General features: G+C 45.4%; 1 protein-coding gene across 5 annotated transcripts in view; it reads right to left on the reverse strand.

Annotated features, from left to right (window-relative positions):
- The window catches only part of LOC135054717 (NACHT, LRR and PYD domains-containing protein 3-like), a 224,415-nt gene that overhangs the window by 111,437 nt on the left and 86,389 nt on the right, over window positions 1–26,589 (reverse strand). For all 5 annotated transcript variants that reach the window (XM_063958005.1, XM_063958004.1, XM_063958003.1 and 2 more), the window contains 2 exons: window positions 14,805–14,975; window positions 4,184–4,354 (listed from right to left, as the gene is read on the reverse strand). In XM_063958005.1, coding sequence (XP_063814075.1) covers window positions 4,184–4,354; window positions 14,805–14,975 — 342 coding nt within the window. The remainder of the gene's footprint in view (window positions 1–4,183; window positions 4,355–14,804; window positions 14,976–26,589) is intronic.

Genomic DNA, 26,589 nt, shown 5'->3' on the forward strand with positions numbered 1-26,589 from the left:
GGTTCTCCCACTGTCTGACGTGTTAGGGGCCGGGACTGATGGTTGGACACCTCCTCCTCTGTTAGTAGCGCCTCTGCTCCGCCCCTCTTATTATGCCTCGGGGCATGGACGGCGGGACGGGGCGTTCGTCTTGGTTAGCCGCGCCTCCAGTCCCCATTCTTCGGAGTTTCCTCCGCTAGCGATCCGGACTCTCAGCGGCGGGGAAGATCTTCAGGTTGCCGGGACAGAGGTAGATATCTTCCTCCCACTCCAGTGCCGCAATGTTTACAGCTCGGCTCTTTCCTGTGCAGCGCGGAGAGGGGAGAGAAGCATTCTCCTCAGCGGCTCCCTATCTAACTCCCCACATAGCGCGGCTCTCCCTCTTTTATAGCACTTACAGTCCTCGTGAACCCCAGTTTTTCCCGCTCACCGCACGCGGACCCCCAGTTCAGTGATAGTTTCAATACCCCCCCAAACTGCAAGAGTCTCGTGCAGCCCCAGTTTTCCCGCTCACGGCACGCTACTCTCCCCATGTTGTCAGACAATACAGCACTTGCAGGACGCTCGTGCCCCCCCTCATAACTTTCTGTCAGAGCTGTCAGTGCCTTACAAAATGGTCACTGACAGCTGTCATTGCTGTCCCTCTGTCTCTATTCTTCTTTGTATGTTAAGCCCCTGCCCATCTATCCATCAGTTTATACAATTATAAATATTTATTTCATAAAGTCTACCTTCAAACATGCATATAATCACATATTATACATATACACTAAAGAAATATATTCCTAAGGTAAACATGTATATATGACCTGGTGTATCCACATTTTATTTCTAATGAGTTGATCTAATAGGGATAGGAACTCAAATGTATGGTGCTTAAATTAAGCGCCTATAAATAAATACATATAGGTCATATATACATGTCCATCCCCAAACTATCCATTTATTCATGACCAACAATAACTATAAACATTGTTACATATATGTCTGACATATACACAGAGTAAGGAGGAAGTACACTATTTGGATGTCTATTTACGTAGAAGGTGATAATCTCCTGACAAAAAATTATACCAAACTGACGGACACAAATGCTTATGTCCCTTATGAAAGTAACCATCGTAAGAGCTGGATTAATGGTATCCCAAAAGGACAGTTCCAACGCTTACGGAGGAACAGTACTGAGATAGGGGTGTACGATAATCAGCAGAGATTATGGAGAAAAGGTTTTTAGCGAAAGGCTACGATAAGGATACAGTTAAGAAGGCGAGGTTGGAAGTGTTAGGCGCCGAGGGTCCGCCCGTCAGTGCGGCCCGGCGCCTAGCAACTAGAGACGCCGCAGGCAGACAGCCGCCGGCTCCCTAGCAACGCTAGACGCCGGGCGCACGGAGCCGCTCTGACCATAGCAACGGGGACGCCACTGTCGGACCGCGTTCCCCGTTGCTAGGTCTAATGAATCAGGTCTAATTGCTTCCTGGCAGTGCAGCATGCAGCTGCACGGCATAATTATTATTACCCTGTCTGGATCCGGATTGGAGGGGTTCTAAATAAAAGCACTCTCAGGACTTCTCACAGACGCCGGTGTTAGCTTCCTGTTGCTGTGTCTGTTACAGAGAGTTTCCAGTCCTGCTCAATCCGGTTGTTCCTGTCCTCAGTGATCCAGTACTCGGAATTTGTCATCTATTCCTGGAGTCCTACCGAGCACCTTTAACATCCTGTGGTGTTCGTGAGTCGCGGCGTAGCCGTGTGTTGCGGCTTGACCGCTTACTATTTATTATTTAGTTTTATTGTGTTCCGGAGCTTTTGCGGAGGATTCCGCTCCCACAGGTCCACTCTGGTATCCAGCGGTGCTGGATAGGAGTAACGGATCAGTGGATCTTTGGTTGTCCTTTTCCCTGGCGGTTTGTCCGCACATACTTTTGGTTAAGTTAGATAGCTTGTAACCCCTGGTCTGGTTGCTTAGTCAGAGGGCCCCTTGTTATCACCCTGTCTCGGATTTCCCTTTGTCTCCCATTAAGACCTGCGGGGGCATCGGGGTTGGGCAGACATAATCCGCCCTTCGAACGCGGCTGCCATGGGCTCAAGCAACCATAGTCTCGCAGGGGATTTCTGATAACACGGGCGAGACAACGGAGTTAGGGCGCCAGGGGTTACTAGGCTTTCCTGCTCCCGTAACCAGCATATCTTTCCAGTACTCAGACCTCTGCCATAAGATCTCATCTGGTCTGGAGTACGGGAATCATAACAGGAAGTAAGAGCAGGAGACAGAGAAATGATGCTACAAGAGAATAGGAATAAGAATAAAAATGCAAACTTTGGTAATGAGTTGCGGTTTTTCACCAAATATACATCTCATCATAAAGACCTTGAGCGTATCATAAGAAAACATTGGAACCTTTTGAGCCGGGATCCTCTGTTGAAAAATGACATAACTGACAGGCCGAAATTCATTTACAAAAAAGCTGATCATTTGAAGGACCGATTGGAGAAAAGTGCCATTCCAGTGGACAGGGTCACCACGAGGATACTGACTAAAGGGTTTTTTAGGTGTGGGTCGTGCATGTTATGTAAAGCATGTAAGACAGATAGCAAAATACAGAGTACACATCTAATGTCACACATAAGAAAGAAGCAATTACTGAGTTTATTACACGTGGGAGCAAAAATGTAGTATATCTTTTTGAGTGTGAATGTGGGCTCCAGTATGTGGGGAGGACCGGCAGGTCATTAAAGGAAAGATCTAATGAACATGTGCGTAATATAAAGAAAGGCTACGATAAACATTCTGTGTCTTTGCATTTTAAAGAAAAGCACGACTGTTACATCAAAGCACTAAAGAATTTTTGTGGCATTAAAATCGCCAAACCCCACTGGAGAGTTAAGAATACAGAGTCGGCTTTAGCCAAATTAGAAATGAAGACAATTTTCACTATGCGAACTTTGATTCCACATGGACTCAATGCTGACTTTGAGACAAAGTGTTTTTTGTGAGATTCACAATTATCAGTCTTGCATGCCATACATTTTTTGTAGAGTTGATTTAACAACAATGATTATCTTGAGTATATGCTGTTGAAGGAAATAACGATTTGTGACTTTGTCAATTCTGTGCCGTCTCTAGATACTGCATAATTATCTTGTTGCAATAATGTGGTACTAATCTTTTTTCTTGTATTATTTTATCTTCCCTGAATATAAATGAGATTCACGGATGTATGATCATTTTATTAATTTTGAAACATTGATCATAGATATCTGACATGTTACAGCTTTCCAGAGATATTAACAGTCATTTTTAAAGTGTTTTTTTTGGATACATTGTATAAAATATGGGAGGTTGTTTTAAGGTGGCGTTATAAAAGCATTTGCTATGTTAAAGATCCACATGTGTGTTGTATTGAGTGATTGGTCACATGTGGAAGCACCAACAGGGTTAAATACCCTGCATCGGACAGAACAGGTAGTCTTGAGGAAGGAGATGGAATCTCTGAAACGCGTTGACCCGTTATTGGGAGACGCAGGACGTGAGGAGGGAGAATCCGGGTTGCTGAGAACGATCTGACAGCCGCAGGTGTCCGCCGACTGCAGCAGGCGGACATACGGAGGCTTACCGCGCTACTCCTACCTCGGACAGTCCGGGCTCTCTATTCTTGTTTTTGGAGGGATCATCTGTACATGTATTTTACGGTGGATTTTTTTAACGGTCCTATTAATACCATTATTTTACTGAAAAGTTCGTCTGGATAAAGATACCTTTTGATGAACGCGGGACAGACATTGAAAGTGAGTTATTGCATATAAGACGTACCTTGGGGTGATTGAGTGATTTTAAAGAAACCTTGAAGTGTATGCGGGTCAGAAATGTAATGTAAGTGTTGGCTATTCATTACATGTACCCCTGTGTCCAAAAGGATATCTTTGAAACAGAGCATTAGACACAAGAGTAAGAAGACGACTAGGATACCAGCTGTGACACTGATTTGATTTTTTAACTAACAAATTCCTTTTTAAAGTGTTTTCAGCACTATAGAGAATATTATAGACTATTTTCCTTACAGCGCAGGTTATTCACAGCTTTGAAGGAAGCCTTTATCAAGTACATTCTATAAATTGTAAGGGAGATGCTGATTGGTTGCTATGGGAAACTTCTCCCCTATGCCTTGTACTGAGAGAAGAGTTAGAGTAACACTGAGACAGATCTTACCACAGATCCTGTAGGGCACAGTCCGGATGTCTCAGTCCCTCACACAGAAGCTTTATTCCAGAGTCCTCCAGATCATTGTGTGACAGGACCAGTCTGGTCAGAGAGCGGAGTGTAGTAATAACAGAGCAGAAATCATCACAGCAGGAGGAGGTCAGATCACATTTACATAACCTGATGAGAGATGAGGGATCTGCATTATGTCATTTCTTATTGTTTGTTATTTTCAGTTTCAAACTTAACATGTAATAATAAGAATACTATAGCATACCTCCCCACTTTGATGACTGCTGCTGTGGGACCCTGCATGACCGTAGTTATGTGCACCAGTAAGGGGTGGGGCCTCAGGCAAAGAAGTGGAGCCTCACGAAACCCCCTGACCTTTGCACTGTGGGGGCATGCCCAGCACTCTCCGAGAAGGTGGGCTGCCCCAGGCTCCCCCTGCCCTGTGAATAGATGCCGTGCGCCCCCACATTGGAACAGTGTACAGTTTTTCTCTATCAGCTATACTTTTTGCGCATGCCTAGGCTGTGGCACATCGACATCTGTGCGACCTTCAGTCTGGGCACAAATGAAGGGGAAGGGGGAAAAGGGTTATTTTGGGGGTAAAGAATTGCGCACTGGGTTGATCCCCTGAGAGGGAAGAAAATATTATCTCGATACTTGAGCCGGTATATGGAAGAAATATCTATCAAATTATTTGCTGTTTAGCATATATAAAATATATGCATAAAGGTTATTGAAAGACCGGCCAGACGAAGATGAAAAAACTCTCACCCGTGGCCATATACATTCACAACAAACTTGGTGGTACCTGTAGAAATCTCAAAGTATTTGGATTAGAGAAGATTCATCTCGGGATCAGGGGAGGTGATATGAATAGAACGCTCTTACAGCATGAAAGTAGATGGATCTTCAAGTTGGGGACCCTCAATCAGGATGGACTCAACGATAATCAAAATTTTGGAGCAATCCTCTAACTCACAGGTTCTCAAACTCGGTCCTCAGGAACCCACACAGTGCACATTTTGCAGGTCTCCTCACAGAATCACAAGTGAAATAACTAGTCCCATCTGTGAACCTTTTAAAATGTGTCAGTGAGTAATTAATACACCTGTGCACTTGCTAGGTTACCTGCAAAACATGCACCGTGTGGGGTCCTGAGGACCGAGTTTGAGAACCCCTGCTCTAACTAATCAGCCTGCTTGATAAAAACTGTATCATTTTTCATATATTTACATTGGTAAAAATGATTAAACATTTTGTTGGTAGCATTACATATCACCTATGCATTACTATACTTAATAAGCTTAAGTTAAGTATATTGATAAAAACAATAAATTCCTCAGTTCTTCACTTCACTTTACACAGGAAATAAAATATATTTATCAATTAATTCCATAATAGGACACAATAATTACATTTACAAAATGTTACCATAAATTTCACATAATATATAATCACTCCAGGTAACAACACATCAGTCACTTGTATCCACTCTAGGGGGTAAATTTACTAAGATGGAAGTTCTATTTAAGATGGGATGTTACCCATAGCAACCAATCAGATTCCGGGTATTATCTTCTAGAAGGTGCTAGATAAATGAGAAGTAGAATCTGATTGGTTGCTATGGGCAACATCCCATCTTAAATAGAACTCCCATCTTAGTAAATTTACCCCTATGTCTAGGTTAAATTTTACACAATACCCAATCACTTTACATTTCAGTAGTAATTATGTAATTTTAGTATTGTTATTTTCACAGGTCAAGCGATACAGTATAAATATTTTCTGACACTATTAATAGTTTGTCAATTTTTTTAAACACCTTTTCTCTCCTCTCTCTTTTCTTTTCACTAATTGTTGAATCAATTGTCACTGTCACTATTACACACTACTTATGGGACGTATAGGTTAATTTTCTTAGTACACAATTTTTGGATTACATAAGTAATGTTCCCTTTATATATCCTGTTATGTTACCGGGATACAGCGGTCATTTTACAGTAAATTTTCCCCTATGACTGATAAAAATAATAAAACAAAAAATAGTATTCCTCAAGTTAAGCATATCCTCTTGCATTGTATAATCAATTACCCCACCTTTTCAGGTCCACTCATAGGGGTATATACAATTGCGGTCGAATTGCAGCAAATATCGAAAAACGGGGCATTTTCGACACCAAAAAAATATTCGACAATGCAATACAGTACTTTTTCGACAAAAAAAATAATTACTTTTCAGATTCGACTTTATGAAATTCGACAGTTGACAAATTCGACATGTCTGCAATGGTAAAAATGCGGCTTTTCGACAAAAGTATATTCAATTGAAGAATGTCGATTCAACAACAGTGCTTTTTTACAGTAATTTCATCAATTTCATTCCGCCTCACTTTGCTGGCGGAATCTAATAAAAAAAATTAAAAACATGTTTTTTTTTTGTGTTTTTTTTATTGTTAATAGCATATCTATTTATATTAGAAGGGATTAGGTACTTGGTTTGTCTATTAGGAGACACAACTATTATTTATATATTTTTTAAATTAATATTTTTTTTTAACTGACTAAAATAGAGAGAGCATGGTTTTCAGTGGGAAGGGGTGGGAATGGGTTATCCTGAAAAAAAAATGCATGGGGTCCCCCCTCCTAAGCATAACCAGTCCCGGGCTCTGCGTCCGGTCCTGGTGCAAAATATATGGGGGACAAAAAGCGTAGGGGTCCCCCGTATTTTTAACACCAGCACCGGGCTCCACTTGCTGGAGAGATAATGCCACAGCCGTGGGACACTTTTATACCGGTCCCTGTGGCCGTGGCATTAAATCCCCAACTAGGGGGACCCAACGCAATTTTTTTCAGGATTTTTAACCATTTTTGTGCCGTCCAAAAAGTTGAATCCAGGACGCACACATCCGTCAATTGGTCCGTTTTTCGACACCTGGACTGTCAAATCCGTTTTTTATTAAATATGTCGAATTCCGGCACCCGCCGGCCGGAATTCGATGGTTGAATTGTGTCAAATTTAAAAACGGGCGAAAAAAAGCCACAATTCGCCCGGAATTGCATATACCCCATAATGTCTATAAGTATCATTAGCATGTGTCTGGGATTTTCAGACAATACTTTCTCTCTTTTTTTATGGTGACTCAATAATATAGTTCTGTGAGCCCTACATACTATACGAATTTGGTTATAACGATAACAACCTCTTCATTACAAAACATAGTTATTTACACAATGAGATCGTGGATAGACTTCACAATACCTCTGTTTTGGACAAAAAAATCTTCAACTCCCACAATTCACCACTTCCGATCTAACCTCATGATAGGTGACCGGAATGTTTAATAAAACTACAAGTCTATTTGGGATACAAACCACTAGTCCCACAAGTCATCGCACCATTTCCGATCTAACCTGATCACCGCGATTGGTCTACAGGACCCTACCTGCAAGATAAGGATCGCGGCTTTAAAGGTCCATACACATTAGACGATGTCGCTCTGTGAGCGACATCGTCTAATGTTTCCCCCTCCCGGGCCGGCCGGTCGGCGTCCGACTGTACACACTGAGCGATATGACCGCTCATATCGCTCAGTGACGTCACACCCCCGCCAGCCCTGCATGAAGATCATGGACGACAGTCCACATCCTTCATGCATGCCCTACCAACAGCGACGATCATTGCCGACCGTGGGGCCGCGCATCGGTCATCACTGGCGGCATACACACTTGACGATAAAATGAGCGACAGCGCTCAAGGAGGGGGGAAATGAGCGACGTCGCTCATTTTATCGTTAAGTGTGTATGGACCTTAAGTAGGGATTCATATTCCCAGATGAAGCTGCCCAGGTGAAATGTGCACGTCGGACGGCGCACGTGCATGCGGCCACCATTATTGCGGTAAGGTAACAGATGCTGCCTCCCGCTTATGCACACTGGACGGGGAACCGCAATGTATAAGTGATAGGCCCTAACACTGGCCGATCCACCGCCAAGCTGCCCGACAGCGGATGCGGCCAACGGGCGACCAGGCGGCGGAGGGGCAGTGACGGGGGGGAGTGAAGTTTCTTCACTCCCCCCGTCACCCGGCTGCATTGAAGCGCCGGCAAATATGGACGAGATCGTCCATATTGGCCTGCATGTACAGCCGACGGGGTACCAGCGATGAACGAGCGCGGGGCCGCGCATCGTTCATTGCTGGAGCCTCCACACTGCACGATATGAACGTTATCTCGTTCATTAATGAACAAAATCGTTCATATATCATGCAGTCATGTCGGCTAGTGTGTAGGGCCCTTGACACTTACAGTAGTTGTTGTGACAAAGGGAATGGATTGAGATGGATGCATCCATTACAGCTCTCTGATCGCAAGTGTTTCCTTATAGACTCATAGGAAAACAGGTGGCTCAGTGACATGGTGTCTCTTTGCAAAATGTATGCATTTATTTATTTATTTTATATTTATTTACACAAATTGATGCACACTACTTTCTCGTATAGAGATTAAATTGAAATATGAGCAAACAGGGTTTGTTTGGATTATGGTATAGATACAGGATTGCGGTATAGATTGAATTATATAAAAACCTGAACACAGATACCATTGTATGGATACCAGATTGACACATATAAATCTGAATGAATTTAAGGAAGTACAGTATATATATGTAATTCTGTGCATAGATTCCATTGTTGCTCGGATATTAGATTGAATGAAGTCCTCACTTGTTAAGGTCCGGTGATTTGCATATGAAAGAGACATTAGTATAATGTAATTGTGACATCCTATATGCAAAAGAGGGATTTTCTCTTATACCATGTGTGTTATTAAGTGTATATTTTATTCCTTTATATCGTTTACACACAAAAAGGTTTAAATTGCTCATGCAGATTAATCACATAAATACGTGTCATTACACAAGCCGTGGGAATCTTTCAATAACCCATATATTCACGGCAGGAATTCTTTTCCATTTTGACCTGATATTGTACATGATAAGGTGTCGATTTGTTGGGGTCAAAAGGCAATCGTCAGCTCAATCTAGGGCCGCCTGGACCTATCACTACTCAGTATTATTTTCAATGTTGTTTCTCATATAAGGAATGAAGTGTCAACAAGACGGCTAATCCTATTATATCCATCACTTTTCCGTGCCCTCTCATTGATTACATGGTTGCTGGGGCACCGCCAGTAGAAACACATCTAATTCCTTGAAGAAATATCCTCAGGTTCTCTCATCAGCAATTCAATGTCTTATGATAAGATTGCTGACAGCAGAAACCTGTGATGTTACCTTCTTGTGAAAACTTCCTTCCTACTATTTACTAATTACCATTGTGCATGCATAATTGACACTGGGGGCAATTCCAAGTTGATTGCAGCAGGAAATTTTGTTAGCAGTTGGGCAAAACCATGTGCACTGCAGGGGGGACATATATAACATGTGCAGGGAGACTTAGATTTGGGTGGGTTATTTTGTTTCTGTGCAGGGTAAATACTGGCTGCTTTATTTTTACACTGCAATTTAGATTGCAGATTGAACACACCCCACCCAAATCTAACTCTCTCTGCACATGTTATATCTGGCTCCCCTGCAGTGCACATGGTTTTGCCCAACAGCTAACAGAAATCCTGCTGCGATCAACTTGGAATTACCCCCACTATCCTTTGTCCTGCTATATTTTTTTGACAAAGATATTAGTACACCATAGAAGCTGTTTTTATAACAGATTTATTTTTGTTTATTTTTCGTTGGGCACACTATTAACAACTGGTATATATTACTGTTAGGGACCTCTCCCCTGCACTCTCATTAGGCAGTACTGAACACAGGTACAAGAAGGGTTAACAGCAGATGCAGGTTCTTGGGATTCATACATATGTGTCATGAAGTGGTCGCTTACCGCTGCGGGTCCCCGAGTCCGTCCGCTCCCAGTGCAACTGCTGGGGATCCTGTGCGCCCACGGAGGGATGCGGTGCGATCGTCAGCGGGGATGACACGGCTACAAGAAGCCAGTAGTGTGGGGACCTAGTGGCCTGCAGCGCTCCTGTGTGTCTGCGTCATGGGGGCGGCCATGTTGGAGACCAAGTATTCACCAATGAGCGTCTTTGAGTGAGTGTCAGCCAGTCCTGTGTTCTTATAAATAGGCTTGGAATTTTGCATTCTGTGCCAGTGCTTTGTTGTACATACTCTGTACCCTAGCTCTGTGCTCCTACAGATTATATCTGTGCTTCTCCAGTGTTTGGTCCTATCTCCGCTCTCAGTGATTGCCCACCATCTCCCGCTGCAAGGATTGCCCGCCATCTCCCGCTGCAAGGAGCATGGCATGGTCACCCGCTCTCACACCAGGTGCCTTCGGATACCGTTGGATTCCCGCGGTGGTTCTCTCGCTATAGCCTGTGCTCTTCATCCATGTCTTTGCATCATTCAGCAACCAGTCCTCACAGTCCTTCACCCACATTTTCGCATCATACAGCCACCAGTCCTCACAGTCCTTCATCCACGTCTTCGCATCATCCAACAACCAGTCCTCTCAGTCCTTCAGCTTCACCTTCGTATCACTCAGCAACTCAACACCACGATTCTTCAGCCACGTCTTGTACCAACTAAGGATATTCATCATTCTTCTTCAGTCTCAGCCTCGCATCATTCAGGGACTTCCTTTCCGGCAGTTTACCAACCCAGAACCATTTAGTCTTCATCTTCCTACAAGTGTCATTCTTATCCGTTATCTTTAATAAATATATGAGAAGGAATTATCTTTGTCTTCCTTGCTTCCAGCACTCTGGGGCATCTGCTCCTTCGGTTGGTCAAAGTCCAGTGGATCCATAGAAACACCCCGCTGTGACAGTAATCACTGGCCACATGGATCTGACAGGTGACCAGGCCTCCGGAGGCAATGCTACGGCCAACATTCTCTCTCGCCTGGAGATTCAGGAATACACTCAGTCTCAAATTGTTCAATACATGCAAACCATGTCTGATTGGCTAGAGGCTCTTCATGCGGCCATTAGGGCTCCACAGTCTCTGGCTCCGGTAGTTCGATGGCTCTCCAAAGCTGTGTAGGGGATTCCTTAACCAGTGTGAAATCCAGTTGAGCTTCAGTCGTCCAATTTCCCATTGGCCCACACGAAGATCGCATATATTATTTCTCTTCTCACCGGCCAAGCATTGGAGTGGGCATCTCCGCTTTGGGAGAGAGGGGACCCAATCCTCTCCAATTATGCTGGATTTGTTTCTTCATTCAGGAAGATCTTTGACGAGCCGGGCCGAACCACCTCAGCATCCCTGGAGATCCTTCATTTTTGGTAAGGCTCGCGGCCTGTCAGTCAGTATGTGATACAGTTCCATACCTTGTCTTCCGAGCTAAATGGAAGGAGGAGGCCTTAGTCACTGCATTCTGGAACGGGCTCTCTGACAAGATTAAGGACGATTTGACGGTTCGGGATGTACCAACAAAGCTGGACGAATTGATTTCCATTTGTAACAAACCCGACTTGCGGTATAGGGAACTCTGTTTGGAAAAGTCCAAGTTCGAGCGACCTGGTCTTCGCTTTCACTCCAGACTTCGAGAAGATCCCACGCCGTTACAATCCCCTTTGTCAATGGAAGAACAAATGCAGATTGGTCGCTCCCGGCTTACGGCTGAGGAACATACCTGTCGCCGGCAGAGGAACCTCTGTATGTATTGCGGATCCTCCGAACACTTCATCAAGTCTTGTAAACTCCGGCCGCAAAAACTCCCCCCTCCTAGCTTACTTTAGAGAGGTTAAGCTAGGAGTTACTCTAGAAGCATGTTCCAGGAAGGAGCCAACTTTGCCCATTTGTTTGGAAGTTCCATCTTCAGATGCCCTAGCCTTTCTTTAACATCAATGCTGGATCTCTCGCAGACCAGCGATATAGCTCCCCTTGTGTTGTGCCACTTTTTAGACATCAGGGGTCATATTGTAGAGATTAATTTGGCTGCATTCATGTCTCATGAGACAGTGACATGCGGGTTATAAAATGGTGTATTTTCTAGATTGTATATTGTTTAGATCTATTACTGCTGCTACCCGTGTGCACAATCTCTCAGACATATGTCCCATGATTGTTTTATTTACAGTGTTGTCCTCAGACCGTGGGGGGGAGCCAGGGAGACAGTGCAGCTGTGGGCGCCTGGTTGCCAGGCACCGTGAGACATGTTTCCATGGCACAGCCGGTGCCAGCGGACTAACGTCCCCAGAAGCGACTGCTGTGGACGGGTGTCGCGCAGGAAGCTGACCGGACCTGGCTTCCGTCAGTGGCGGGGGTCATCTCGTATTTAGGTAAGAATGCTTTATTAATGTTTGTTTGTCTTTCAGCACGGGGCTTTGAAAACGGTACCTGCGAGTACCGAAATGTCAGACCACCACATGCTGTCATGTTGCTTATTATAATTTAAAACAGTTATTTTTTCATTTGGAGTGCCGCAGTTTTCTTTCATTCTGCATAATATCTGTACTGAAGTCACCCTCCAACAACTGATTTACAGCACCGAGTGCGGGTTCACCCACAAGCAGTATATATATATATATATATATATATATATACTGTGTTTGTGTGTGTGTGTGTGTGTGTTTATATATATATATATATATATATATATATATATATATATATATATATATATATATTAGTGCATCCGGAAAGTATTCATAGCGCTTCACTTTTTCCACATTTTGTTATGTTACAACCTTATTCCAAACTGGAATACATTAATTTTTCCCCTCAAAATTCTGCACACAATAACCCATAATGACAACCTGAAAAAAGAGTTTTTGAGATTTTTGCTAATTTATTAAAAATAAAAAACTAAGAAATCATAAATATTCACAGTCCATGCCATGAAGCTCAAAATTGAGCTCAGGTGTGTTATGCACACCAGTGCCTGCAGGAAAGTACTGGTGTCAGGACAGTTATGCACTCCAGTGCCTGCAGGAATGTACTGGTGTTTGAACTGTTATGCAAAACAAATGGACTCACAGACAGACTAGGGAATATGACATAACATACACAGAAGGTGATAGGGTAACAAAATACACACAAAGTGAACAGAGAAGCCCAGAGGCTAAGGAACTGGGTATCTCCCTTGTATTAGAAATGCTCAGATGGGAAAAGCAAGATGTTGTGTTTTAATACGTAGAGAACCCGAAATGCTGTTGCTAAGGGCAACAGCAAAACCCTAAAGGGTTACCAACGGGTGTGGCAGTAAACTCCTTGGTCAGAGATGGAATGATAGACACAAGGAGAGTCTCCACAATCCTAATTCTCACTTGCAGTGCACAGGTTCAGCTTACTGCCACTAAACTGACCCCTGACACCTAGCACAGTGAGACAGGATTAGACAGGCAAGTCTTAGAATACAGCCGCAAACTTGCTAAGTTCACAGAGTAGTAACAGAACCCCAGCAAGCTAAACGACTGACTCCAGTCTTACTGCTAGGTCTGGATTGGCAGAGTGTAATACCAAATCCCCAGGCCTATTTGCAGTAAGCAACAAACAAATACAAAGCTACACAGTACTGGCTAACTTTCAGAAACTGACTAACCAACAAAGATTCAGCAGCATCTGCTTACCCTGAGAAGAGGCCTTATAAAGCAGGTGCTGTCCACGCCCCACTCAGACCTCACAGACTGTGAGCACAAAAACCAGCACCGGATCCCCTGCCATGCACAGAGCCTATAACCACTGCACAGCAAAAGACCCGAACCGGAGTATCAGCTGCGCTCAGGTCACTCCGCTAGCACTTGTCTCCCGGTTGCCATGACGATGTGGCAGCACAGGGCAGGAGACCCTAACAAGGTGCATCCTGTTTCCACTGATCATCTTTGAGATGTTCCTACAGCTTGATTGGACATGTTTTGGAAAGGCAAACACCTGGCTATAGGGGTCATTCCGAGTTGTTCGCTTGCTAGCATATTTTAGCAGCATTGCACACGCTAGGCCGCCGCCCTCTGGGAGTGTATGTTAGCTTAGCAGAAGTGCGAATGAAAGATTAGCAGAATTGCGAATAGGAAATGCTTAGCAGTTTCTGAGTAGCTCCAGACCTACTCACAGATTGCGATCAGCTCAGGCCGTTTCGTTCCTGGTTTGATGTCACAAACACGCCCTGCGTTCGGCCAGCCACTCCCCCGTTTCTCCAAACACTCCCATGTTTTTCCCTGACACGCCTGCGATTTTCCGCACACTCCCAGAAAACGGCCAGTTTCCGCCCAGAAACACCCACTCCTGTCAATCACACTCCGATCACTTGAACTATGAAAATTCTTCGTTCGGACGTGAGTAAATCTACTAAGTTTTGTGCTAAAATACTTACCGCATGCGCACTGCGTACCATGCACATGCGCATTTTAGCCTTAATTGCTCCATTGCAAAAATCGGCAACGAGCGATCGACTCGGAATGATCCCCAATATACGGTCCCACACTTGACAGTGCATGTCTGAGCACAAACCAAGCATGAAGTCAAAGGAATTGTAGGTAAATGGTTATGCACAATCAAGATATAGGCAACACTCATATGACTTTTGTTAGTAAAGAGAACAGTTTTGATAGTATTGAGAACAGTTACAGTATATTGTCACTGAGAAAGATCTTACCTAAGCTCTTGCAGGGCACAGGCCGGATGTCTCAGTCCCTCACACAGAAGATTTATTCCAGAGTCCCCCAGAACATTGTCTGACAGGTCTAGTCTGGTCAGAGAGCGGAGTGTAGTAATAACAGAGCGGAGATCATCACAGCAGGAGGAGGTCAGACCACAACTGTGTAACCTGATGAGGGATCGTAATTAGATAATTTCTTATTGTTACCAATATCACACATAAGCAAACCTCCCAACTGTCCCGTTTATTTTTAACTGTGTAAAAGCAGTTCTTGTGTGTACTTCAGTTATCAGGCTGTAGGTGTTATGTCACAGATTTTTTTCCCCATTTACTGATCTTAGGTGAAAGTAGGTGGATGTGTATACAGGGCCATCTTAACAGAAGTGTAGGCCCCTGGGCTAAGCAATACACTGAAGCCCCTACGCATCCGGTACGGGTGGGGGTGCTTTGATGTCCCTCGCATGGTAGGGGTTGTTCTATCTTCTGCTCTGCGTGTAAGACCTGGAGCAGTAATTTCCGCTAATTACTCCTTTACTGCACTGATGGTGGGAGATGGGGTGGGAGGGAGAACACTAAACTGTAGAAGGGGGCATTGGGCTGAATGAAGGAGCCCTGGTACATGACTTCCAGGGTGGCAGGGGGTGTTTAATACACAGGGGAGGGGTGGATAGTGGAGTGGGCTTAATATTCATAATTTTCTGGTGGGTGGCAGCTTGCTTGACTGCAGATATCTTCAGTACCTGGAAATAGATTTCTTAGCTTTCGATGGGATAAAAAGACTAGAGAGTCCCACCTTTCGGGTGGTACAGGGGACTTGTGGATTAGAGTTCAGGAGCCAGAGTAATCCACCAACAAATATATAAAACTGCATAGCAGGCGTGTGGGGCTGGAGCAGGGACAAGCTGCTGGAAGGCTGATATCTCTAGCTGTGGGCATAGTAGAGACAAGCTGCCAGTGTCCACCAAATGGGGAGAGTCCCAGCTTTTGGAGTATAAAACTCTTAGTAAGACAGAACTCAAGATATCCGACTGGGAAGAACAATTAATAGGCTCGGGTGGGGACCACTGCTTTGAAGTCGGATATCTCCGGTTCCCCAGGGACGATTTTCAGAAATCTGGTACTCCTGGAAAAAGGCGACCCTCAGCTATCAGCCTAGGACCCTTATACTCTTGGGGCCAATGGGCAAGTGCCCATTGAGCTCATACGAAGAGACGGCCCTGTGTTTATATGGGTAACATATCTGATTATTGGTCAGTAAAAGATCACATGGGCTCAGATAAACATCACAAATTGCTCAGCATACAATTACAGTACATGGATTTCACGCACTTTTCCTATTGTTCACTATAGAATAATATAAATCAATATCTAAGGGCCTAATTCAGACCTGGTCGCTGCGGCTGCAGCAATCGCAGGCGGAAGCCCTGGAGGTGTGCATACACGCCGCAGCCGCACTGCACATGCACACACAGTGAGATGCCTTGGCATCTCACTGGTGCGATCGCCTCTGCTTGACTGACAGGCAGAGGCGGTCACGGGGCGTGTCGGCATCGCTGCAGTTGCGTTTTCTGGCCACGATCTGGGCAACGCAGGCGGGACCGTGTGCGGGGCAAGCCGCTGTGGCTGCATGATGTCACATGTAGCTGCTGTGGCCAAAAACATGGTGGCTAGCCGCCTGCCTGCGTAGGCGGAAGCTACTGTTCAGGTGCGAAAGCATCGGCACTGTGCACTGCTTTTGTATGTTGGTGGGGGGTAGGGCCTGGCATGCAGAGCGGACTAGCCAAGTGCTGGGCGTCCCCGCATGTCAGAGATTTTGATCGCACATGTGCGTTTTTTCGCACATCTATGATCAGGTCTGTATTAGGCCCCAAGACTTTTAAAAAAAAAAACGAATAAAGCCAGTAAACCTACTAATGACTGATGAATATCTCATGTGTGAGTCACACAGGTCTGAAGCAGGGTCCTATGCTGTCCTGTGCTGACGTCACCACAAAACCTGTGATGTCATGCCTACCATGCGTGGCCCTCTAGCACTAGAAGTAGAGCACTGCAGTTTTATATTAGCACTAATGGCTGCAGGGTGCTAGTTCAGGCACCAAATGCACGTAATTTACTGCTCATACACCCCTAGTTACATCCCTGGAGTCACAGGATAATATGACTCTAAAACAAAGACACAAAGACATAAGGAGAGTGAAATGACTGCATAGGAATAGAGAGAGTTAAACCTCCTGTGAGGGGTGGACCTAACTGTGAGGAAAAGTACAGCCCATGGTAGAGAGGGGAGGGTTCAGTATATATAGGGACTGCTAGGCCAGCTTGGTCTCTCTTGCTGCTGAATTGCCTTCCCGCCCTCCCACCCTGTTTGGAAGAGGTTCTGGCACGGAGTGCCTTGGCGTTGAATTGTTAGTATGGTTTTATCGTTGGCTATTTGTTGGTGGAAAAGAACGGCAGGTTGTAGTTTGTCTTGTTAGTTGCAGTGATTTACAGTTTGGGGTGGTTTAGGTGCACTCACCTCCATTGACTTTTAAGGCCGCTTGACCACCCGTCCGGGGGCAGCGTCATCACCCATCAGGGTGGGTAGTCACCGTGGGGGTCTGAGTCCTAATACCTATTTTATAGTTTGTTTTAAATTAGGATCGTTTGGAAATTTAATGTTTTGAGGTTATCGTCAGTTGAATATAGCCGTTCTTTTTTCTGCCACCATATGCCGGCTGAATCGGCATGTTAACTAAAATTTTCATTTTACAGGTTTTCTAAGGGTTAGGGTACAATAAATAGCTAACAATTTTCTGCCAAATACAAGTCTCCGTGTCATTATTTCTTGGTATTAAAGGTACTGAATGCTTTACTTTTAAATAAGGGTCCACACATTATCATTAGGAGGTTTAATAGGCATTTAATTTATAACAAAATAAATATCAAGTAGAAAAACTGTATGGTGGCATAGGACGGACATCCAAAAATCAGCACATGATAAAAATAAGAACTCAAACAACAACACATGTATTGCAGACAGGGAATTACACACCTAAGGAAATCCAACTCTACCTTCAAATGTAACTAACCAACCTGGTAGGGTTGGGCTAAATAGTAATGCCGATTGCTCTGCCTGCTTTGCTGCAGGACGGGTAAGTCCTGATCCAACATGCTCTCTGAAGTTACCTCTGTGGCTGCCTCTAGGCATTCCTCAATACTGTATGTCTGAAAGGTTCCCCTACATGAAAGGAACCAAACCTGGGTTTAACCGTAGGTGTGGCATAGGTAGGAAGGGATTTTTACCACCTGTAATCTGGGAAATTATTTTTATCTATTTTGAGCCAAATAGGGAACCACCTTCAAATGGCAGAGCCTCTAAGTTGTGTTTAGACTCCATATCTGTCTTCCACGATTTCAGCCATAATGAACGTCTATCCAAAATGGCAAAAGCAGAAATCTGAGTCTGTAATTGGGCCGTGTCTAATAAAGCCTCACTCATAAGCCAGAGCTTCTGTGAACAGATCGGCTATGGCACTGGCTTCAGACATATTTTCTGATTGAAACCTAGTGACCATTAAGGCATCCAGGCATTGATGGCTTTGACTACCCAGTGTCACACTCACGGCGCTGCGGCTGTCACGCTTACCGCTCCGGGTGCGCTGGGACTCCCTGCGGTCGTCGCCCCCGGTGGGCTCCGGGTCGTCGCGTCTTGCTGGCGCTGCCTCCAGCGGGTTCCCGGGGTGTGGGCGCCGCCATTGCGCCCGGCGTCCACGAGAGTGTGGTGAGCGGGTGACGTCATCGGCCCCTTCCGCCAATCGGGAGAGGGCAGGAAGTTCAAAGACAGACGCCGTACAGAGCCCCGGCGCCCGAGTATCGTCTTTTCCAATGATCACCAGTGCTAGCAAGGTTTAGTGAGTTCCCAAGCTGAACGTCTCCTGTGTTCCAGCGTTGCAGAGTATCTTTCAGTGGGACATTCCCTGTGCTACCAGCGTTACAGTGTATCACTCAGTGGAACATTCCCTGTGCTACCAGTGTTGCAGAGTATCTTTCAGTGGGACATTCCCTGTGCTACCAGCGTTACAGTATATCCTTCAGTGGGACATTCTCTGCGTTACCAGCGTTACAGTGTATCTCTCAGAGGGACATCTCCTGTGCTTCCAGTATTACAGGGTATCCCTAAGTGGAACGCCTCCCATACTTCCAGGGTTACACTGAATCTCAAATCCTCATTTATTTCTTCAGCATCACTCACAAGTTCTTCATTCTGCTGTGTGCTTCAACATCATTCTCAAATCTTCATTCATTTCTTCAACATCGCTCACAAGTTCTTCATTCTTCTGTGTGTTTCAACATCATTCTCAAATCTTCATTCATTTCTTCAGCATCGCTCACAAGTTCTTCATTCTGCTGTGTGCTTCAACATTGTTCTCAAATCCTCATTCATTTCTTCAACATCGCTCACAAGTTCTTCATTCTTCTGTGTGTTTCAACATCATTCTCAAATCTTCATTCATTTCTTCAGCATCGCTCACAAGTTCTTCATTCTGCTGTGTGCTTCAACATTGTTCTCAAATCCTCATTCATTTCTTCAACATCGCTCACAAGTTCTTCATTCTTCTGTGTGATTCAGCATCGCCCCAAGCCTTGGCCACAACTGATTCTTTAGCATTACACGTCGGTTACAACGGTTAAGTTCTGCATGAGGAAAACCTACATCCGGCCATCCCTGCTCCGGCCCAGCTGTGGTTCCTCTTCCCGATCATCGGAAGAACCCCCAAGTTCTCAACACTCCCAACACAGGTCAGTGACACCCAGGTACCAGCCAGGATTGGCCTCATAGAAATACCTGTCCCAGAAAAAAAAGAGTTTAGGAATGATTTAATCCGTTTATCCCCAGCCTCCTTCAGCATTACAGACTGTGCTGTGGGAAGGACCATATTCCTCACTAACCCTGTAATGGGAACATCCACCATGGATTGAACTTCCCAGTGCTTGGTGTCCTCTTCCAGAAATAGATAAGGATATGAAATTTGTGATAAGGTTTCAACCAGGCCTCCATTATTATTTCAGCAAAATGAGAAAATCCAGGAAAAACAGACACCTGTTTCTTCTTGCGTTTACAGAAAGAACTGGAACTGGGTTCAGGAACTACTGTTTCTTGAAGATGTAATGTCTCTTGGGTGTAGTATGGTATGCCGGCGGCCGGGCTCCCGGCGACCAGCATACCGGCGGCATACCGACTGTGTGGCGAGCGCAAATGAGCCCCTTGTGGACTCGCTGCGCTCACCACGCTGCAGGCACCGTGGCGCTCTATTTTATTCTCCCTCCAGGGGGGTCCTGGACCCCCACGAGGGAGAATAAGTGTCGGTATGCCGGCTGTCGGGATTCCGGCACCGGTATACTGTGCGCCGGGATCCCGACAGCCGGCATACTGAAGACCACCCGTCTCTTGGGCTGCACAGATACCCCTGATAATAAATGGGACTCTTCCTGCCAAGTGGAGGTGTTGTCCCATTTATAATCCAGTTCTCCTTCTTCCTGAGATGAGGCTACTGAGGCCTCATATCCCTGAAATTCCATAAAGGAGGGGACTGAATGTCTCTTAGGGGCTGTATCATCTGCAGACATTCATTTCTCAAGTGATGATGCCATGCGGGTCAGATATCTCCATAACTGTCTGAGAACAGGGCAACTCTTAGGAGTGACATAAGTCACTTATGGCCTCTGTAGTGGACCTGGCCCAATCAGGCATTCCTGGCTGTGAGGTCGATTCACCCATAGTGATAAGCGACACACCCTGAGAACAACTGGTGCACAGAGACCCAGGTTCTGTACAGGATTTAGTCAATTTTTTCTCACATTTCATGCAGGTAAAACAGTCCCTTTTTTGGAACCCGTCTAAATTCTCCATGGCAGAAAAGGAAGACAATGCTAAATCATATAGGAATAACTATACAGAAATACAGATTAGTTTTGTGCATCGGTATATACAGTACATGTGGGCATTATACACATGTGCAGCAGTATATACATTTGGGCATTATACACAGGTGTACCAGTATATATATGTAGGCATTATACAGAGGTGCAGCAGTATATATATGTGGGCATTATACACGGGTGAAGCAGTATATACTGCTGGAAATTTGGTGAGGCTTGATCAGGGATGTGCAGAAAAGATAGGCAGGGGAGACACTGCCTCAACTGTCAGACTTTCTACTCCAGAGTTTTGACTATAAAAATGATTAGAATAATACAAAGAAGATATTTATAATATATTGTTTGTATTTTTCATACACATTATATACAGAGCCGGCCCTAACCAATATGATGCCCTAGGCAAGATTTTGGCTGGTGCCCCCTAGCACCACCGCTAGTTCCGCCTCTGACCCTGCACCCCTTTCCCAGCACCATCACCCCCCACCCATAGCAGTCCTTTTTTTTGTTTTCCTACCCCCTGTAATTTAAATAAGAACAGTGTGCACATTTGGCCTTGCACATATGCCGCACATTATTAGTGCCCTTATACACATAATGACACACATAGTGCCCCTTACACATATGTTACACATTATTAATGCCCTTATACACATAATGACACATGTAGTTCCCAGCGTGAGTCAACTGGCAGCTCTGCTAACGTCGGGTGCCTATTTTTTTTATGAAAATGCATCTTATTTGCATTGCTATGTGGCTAGGATACACAAGCAGCTTCTGCTGATTAAAATGATATGTGGCATGCCTATACACTGTGTGCAACTGTGGCTGTATCTGCGTACGAAATGCTACACACAGAATATAGGCATGCCGCATATCATTTTAATCAGCAGAAGCTGCTGATGCCCCTAGGCATACCAGATGCCCTAGGCAATTGCCTAGTTTGCCTATACCTAGGGCCGGCTCTGATTATATAGTCAAAACTAGGGCGTATACATTAATATAACAGGAAAGGCTCTGCCTCAACCCACTGCGCGCCACGGCTTCCAACAGGGGTGCAAGAACTGTAACTACTGTGGGTGCAGGGTGTGCAACCCCTATATTGTGAGGTCCTTGGAGCAGGGCCCTGTTCCTCCTGCACCCAGTCACAGGCTGCCTCCAAGGCCCCCCAGATCAGCTGCCACCAATTGCACACGCCATCCTCTCACTTTCCCTAACACTGTCTCTCTCTCCCTGACGCGGTCTAGATCTCTGACACTGTCTCTCTTCCTCTCTCCTTGAAACTATCTTAATCTTCCTGACAATGGCCCTCATTCCGAGTTGATCGCTCGCTGATGTTTTTCGCAGCGCAGCGATTAGGAGAAAAAACGGCATTTATACGCATGCGCATGGTACGCAGCGCGCATGCGCTAAGTACTTTCACACAAAAGTTTGCAGTTTTGCCGAAGCTCGAGCGTCATTTTTCGCTCGAGTGTTCGTAGTATGATTGACAGGTAGTGGGTGTTTCTGGGTGGCAACTCGCATTTTCAGGGAGTGTGCTAAAAAACGCAGGAGTGGCTGGAGAAACGTAGGTGTGGCTGGCCGAATGCAGGGTGTGTTTGTGACGTCAAACCAGGAACTAAACTGACTGCAGTGATCGCAAGATAGGGGTAGGTCTGGAGCTACTCAGAAACGGCATGAAAATTTTTAGTACCAATTCTGCTACTCTTTCGTTCGCACTTCTGCTAAGCTAAGATACACTCCCAGAGGGCGGCGACCTAGCGTGTGCAATGCTGCTAAAAGCAGCTAGCGAGCGATCAACTCGGAATGAGGGCCAAGGTTTTTCTCCCCCTCTCCCCCTGACACTGTCTCTATCCCTGACACTGTCTCTCCCTCTCTGATACTATTTCTCTCTCTCTCTCTCTCTCTCTCTCTCTCTCTCTCTCTCTCTCTCTCTCTCCCTGTGACACTATTTCACTCTCAATCCCCCAGATACTGCCTCTATCTACCTCTCTCTCTCTGACTTTCTCTTTCTCTCTCTCCCTGACATGCTCTCTCTCTCGTTCCATGTCTCCCTGATACCTTCTCTCCCTAAAACTCTCACAATCTCTTACTCCACTCACTTTCTCTCTCCTGCTACCCTAAGGGGCATTGTAGTAACGATGGCAGGGGTTGGGGGGGGCCCTTTCAAGATTTTGCTATGGGGCCGACACAGTTGTAGTTATGCCCGTGTGTGTGTGTGTGTGTGTGTATAAATTAGAGCGGGTTCGGTTCCTCGGAATCTGAACCCCTCTGAACTTCACCCATTTTACACGGGTCCGAGGCATACTCGGATCCTCCCGTACTGCTCGGTTAACCTGAGCGCGCCCGAATGTCATCATCCCGCTGTCGGATTCTCGCGAGATTCGTATTCTATATAAGGAGCCGCGCGTCGCCGCCATTTTTCACTCGTGCATTGGAGATGATAGTGAGAGGACGTGGCTAGCGTCCTCTCAGTTTCTGTGTTCAGTGTGCTGCAAATATCTGTGCTCAGTGTGCTACAAATATCTGTGCTCAGTGTTCTACAAATATCTGTGCTTAGTGTGCTGCAAATATCTACGTTCTCTTCCTGAAAAATGCTCCATATCTGTGCTCAGTTTGCTGTAAATATCTGTGGTCAGTGTGCTTTATTGTGGGGACCGGGGACCGGGGACCACCAGTATTATATAGGAGGAGGACAGTGCAGAGTTTTGCTGACCAGTGACCAGTGACCACCAGTATTATACGTTCTCTGCCTGAAAAATGCACCATATCTGTGCTGCATTATAGTATATAGTAGGAGTACAGTGCATAAATTTGCTGACCACCAGCATATAATATATAGCAGTACGGTACAGTATGTCACTGCTCTACCTACCTCTGTGTCGTCAAGTATACTTACCATCCATACCTGTGGTACATTTAAGTTGTGCACAGTATTTATATAGTAGTAGGACAGTGCATAACTTTGCTAACCACCAGTCTATAATATATAGCAGTACGGTACAGTAGGCCACTGCTCTACTTACCTCTGTGTCGTCAAGTATACTGTCCATCCATACCTGTGGTGCATTTAAGTTGTGCGCAGTATATATATAGTAGTAGGACAGTGCATATTTTTGCTGACCACCAGTATATAATATATAGCAGTACGGTACAGTAGGCCACTGCTCTACCTACCTCTGTGGAGTCAAGTATACTATCCATCCAAACCTGTGATGCATTTAAGTTGTTCGCAGTATATATATAGAAGTAGGACAGTGCATAATTTTGCTGTCCACCAGTATATAGTATATAGCAGTACGGTACAGTAGACCATTGCTATTGATATATTACTGGCATATAATTCCACACATTAAAAAATGGAGAACAAAAATGTGGAGGGTAAAATAGGGAAAGATCAAGATCCACTTCCACCTCGTGCTGAAGCTGCTGCCACTAGTCATGGCCGAGACGATGAAATGCCATCAACGTCGTCTGCCAAGGCCGATGCCCAATGTCATAGTAGAGAGCATGTAAAATCCAAAACACAAAAGTTCAGTAAAATGACCCAAAAATCAAAATTAAAAGCGTCTGATGAGAAGCGTAAACTTGCCAATATGCCATTTACGACACGGAGTGGCAAGGAACGGCTGAGGCCCTGTGCTATGTTCATGGCTAGTGGTTCAGCTTCACATGAGGATGGAAGCACTCATCCACTTGCTAGAAAAATGAAAAGACTTAAGCTGGCAAAAGCACAGCAAAGAACTGTGCGTTCTTCTAAATCACAAATACCCAAGGAGAGTCCAATTGTGTCGGTTGCGTTGCCTGACCTTCTCAACACTGGACGGGAAGAGGTGGCGCCTTCCACCATTTGCACACCCCCTGCAAGTGCTGGAAGGAGCACCCGCAGCCCAGTTCCTGATAGTCAAATTGAAGATGTCCCTGTTGAAGTACACCAGGATGAGGATATGGGTGTTGCTGGCACTGGGGAGGAAATTGACAAGGAAGATTCTGATGGTGATGTGGTTTGTTTAAGTCCGGCACCGGGGAGACACCTGTTGTCCGTGGGACGAATATGGCCATTGACATGCCTGGCCAAATTACAAAAAAAATCACTGCTTCGGTGTGGAATTATTTCAACAGAAATGCAGACACCTGGTGTCAAGTCGTGTGTTGCCTTTGTCAAGCTCTAATAAGTAGGGGTAAGGACGTTAACCACCTAGGAACATCCTCCCTTATACGTCACCTGGAGCGCATTCATCAGAAGTCATTGACAAGTTCAAAAACTTTAGGTGACAGCGGAAGCAGTCCACTGCCAACTAAATCCCTTCCTCTTGTAACCAAGCTCCTGCAAACCACACCACCAACTCCCTCAGTGTCAATTTCCTCCTTACACAGGAAAGCCAATAGTCCTGCAGGCCATGTCACTGTCAAGTCTGACGAGTCCTCTCCTGCCTGGGATTCCTCCGATGCATCCCTGAGTGTAACGCCTACTGCTGCTGGCGCTGCTGTTGTTGCTGCTGGGAGTCGATCATCATCCCAGAGGGGTAGTCGGAAGACCACTTGTACTACTTCCAGTAAGCAATTGACTGTCCAACAGTCCTTTGCGAGGAAGATGAAATATCACAGCAGTCATCCTGCTGCAAAGCAGATAATTCAGGCCTTGGCAGCCTGGGTGGTGAAAAACGTGTTTCCGGTCTCCACCGTTAATTCATAGGGAACTAGAGAATTTCTTGAAGTAGTGTGTCCCCGGTACCATATACCATCTAGGTTCCATTTTTCTAGGCAGGCGGTACCGAGAATGTACACAGACGTCAGAAAAAGAGTCACCCCTGTCCTAGAAAATGCAGTTGTACCCAATGTCCACTTAACCACGGACATGTGGACAAGTGGAGCAGGGCAGACTCAGGACTATATGACTGTGACAGCCCACTGGGTAGATGTATTGCCTCCCGCAGCAAGAACAGCAGTGGCGGCACCAGTAGCAGCATCTCGCAAATGCCAACTCGTTCCTAGGCAGGCTACTCTTTGTATCACCGCTTTCCATAAGAGACACACAGCTGACAACCTCTTATGGAAACTGAGGAACATCATCGCAGAATGGCTTACCCCAATTGGACTCTCCTGGGGATTTGTGACATTGGACATTGCCACCAATATTGTGCGTGCATTACATGTGGGCAAATTCCAGCACGTCCCATGTTTTGACCATACATTGAATTTGGTGGTGCAGAATTATTTATAAAACAACAGGGGCATGCAAGAGATGCTGTAGGTGGCCCGAAGAATTGCGGGCCACTTTCGGCATTCAGCCACCGCGTGCCGAAGACTGGTGCATAAGCAAACACTCCTGAACCTGCCCTGCCATCATCTGAAGCAAGAGGTAGTAACGAGGTGGAATTCAACCCTCTATATGCTTCAGAGGATGGAGGAGCAGCAAAAGGCCTTTCAAGCCTATACAGCTACACACGATATAGGCAAAGGAGGGGGAATGCACCTGACTCAAGCGCAGTGGAGAATGATTTCAACGTTGTGCAAGGTTCTGGAACCCTTTGAACTTGCCACACGTGAAGTCAGTTCAGACACTGCAAGCCTGAGTCAGGTCATTCCCCTCATCAGGCTTTTGCAGAAGAAGCTGGAGACAGTGAAGGAGGAGCTAAATCAGAGCGATTCCGCTAGGCATGTGGGACTTGTGGATGGAGCCCTTAATTCGCTTAACCAGGATTCATGGGTGGTCAACCTGTTAAAATCAGAGCACTACATTTTGGCCACCGTGCTCGATCCTAGATTTAAAACCTACGTTGTATCTCTCTTTCCGGCAGACACAAGTCTGCAGAGGTTCAAAGACCTGCTGGTGAGAAAATTGTCAAGTCAAGCGGAACGTGAC

The sequence above is a fragment of the Pseudophryne corroboree genome, chromosome 3 (genome assembly GCF_028390025.1).
Source record: "Pseudophryne corroboree isolate aPseCor3 chromosome 3, aPseCor3.hap2, whole genome shotgun sequence".
Classification (NCBI taxonomy): Eukaryota; Metazoa; Chordata; class Amphibia; order Anura; family Myobatrachidae; genus Pseudophryne; species Pseudophryne corroboree.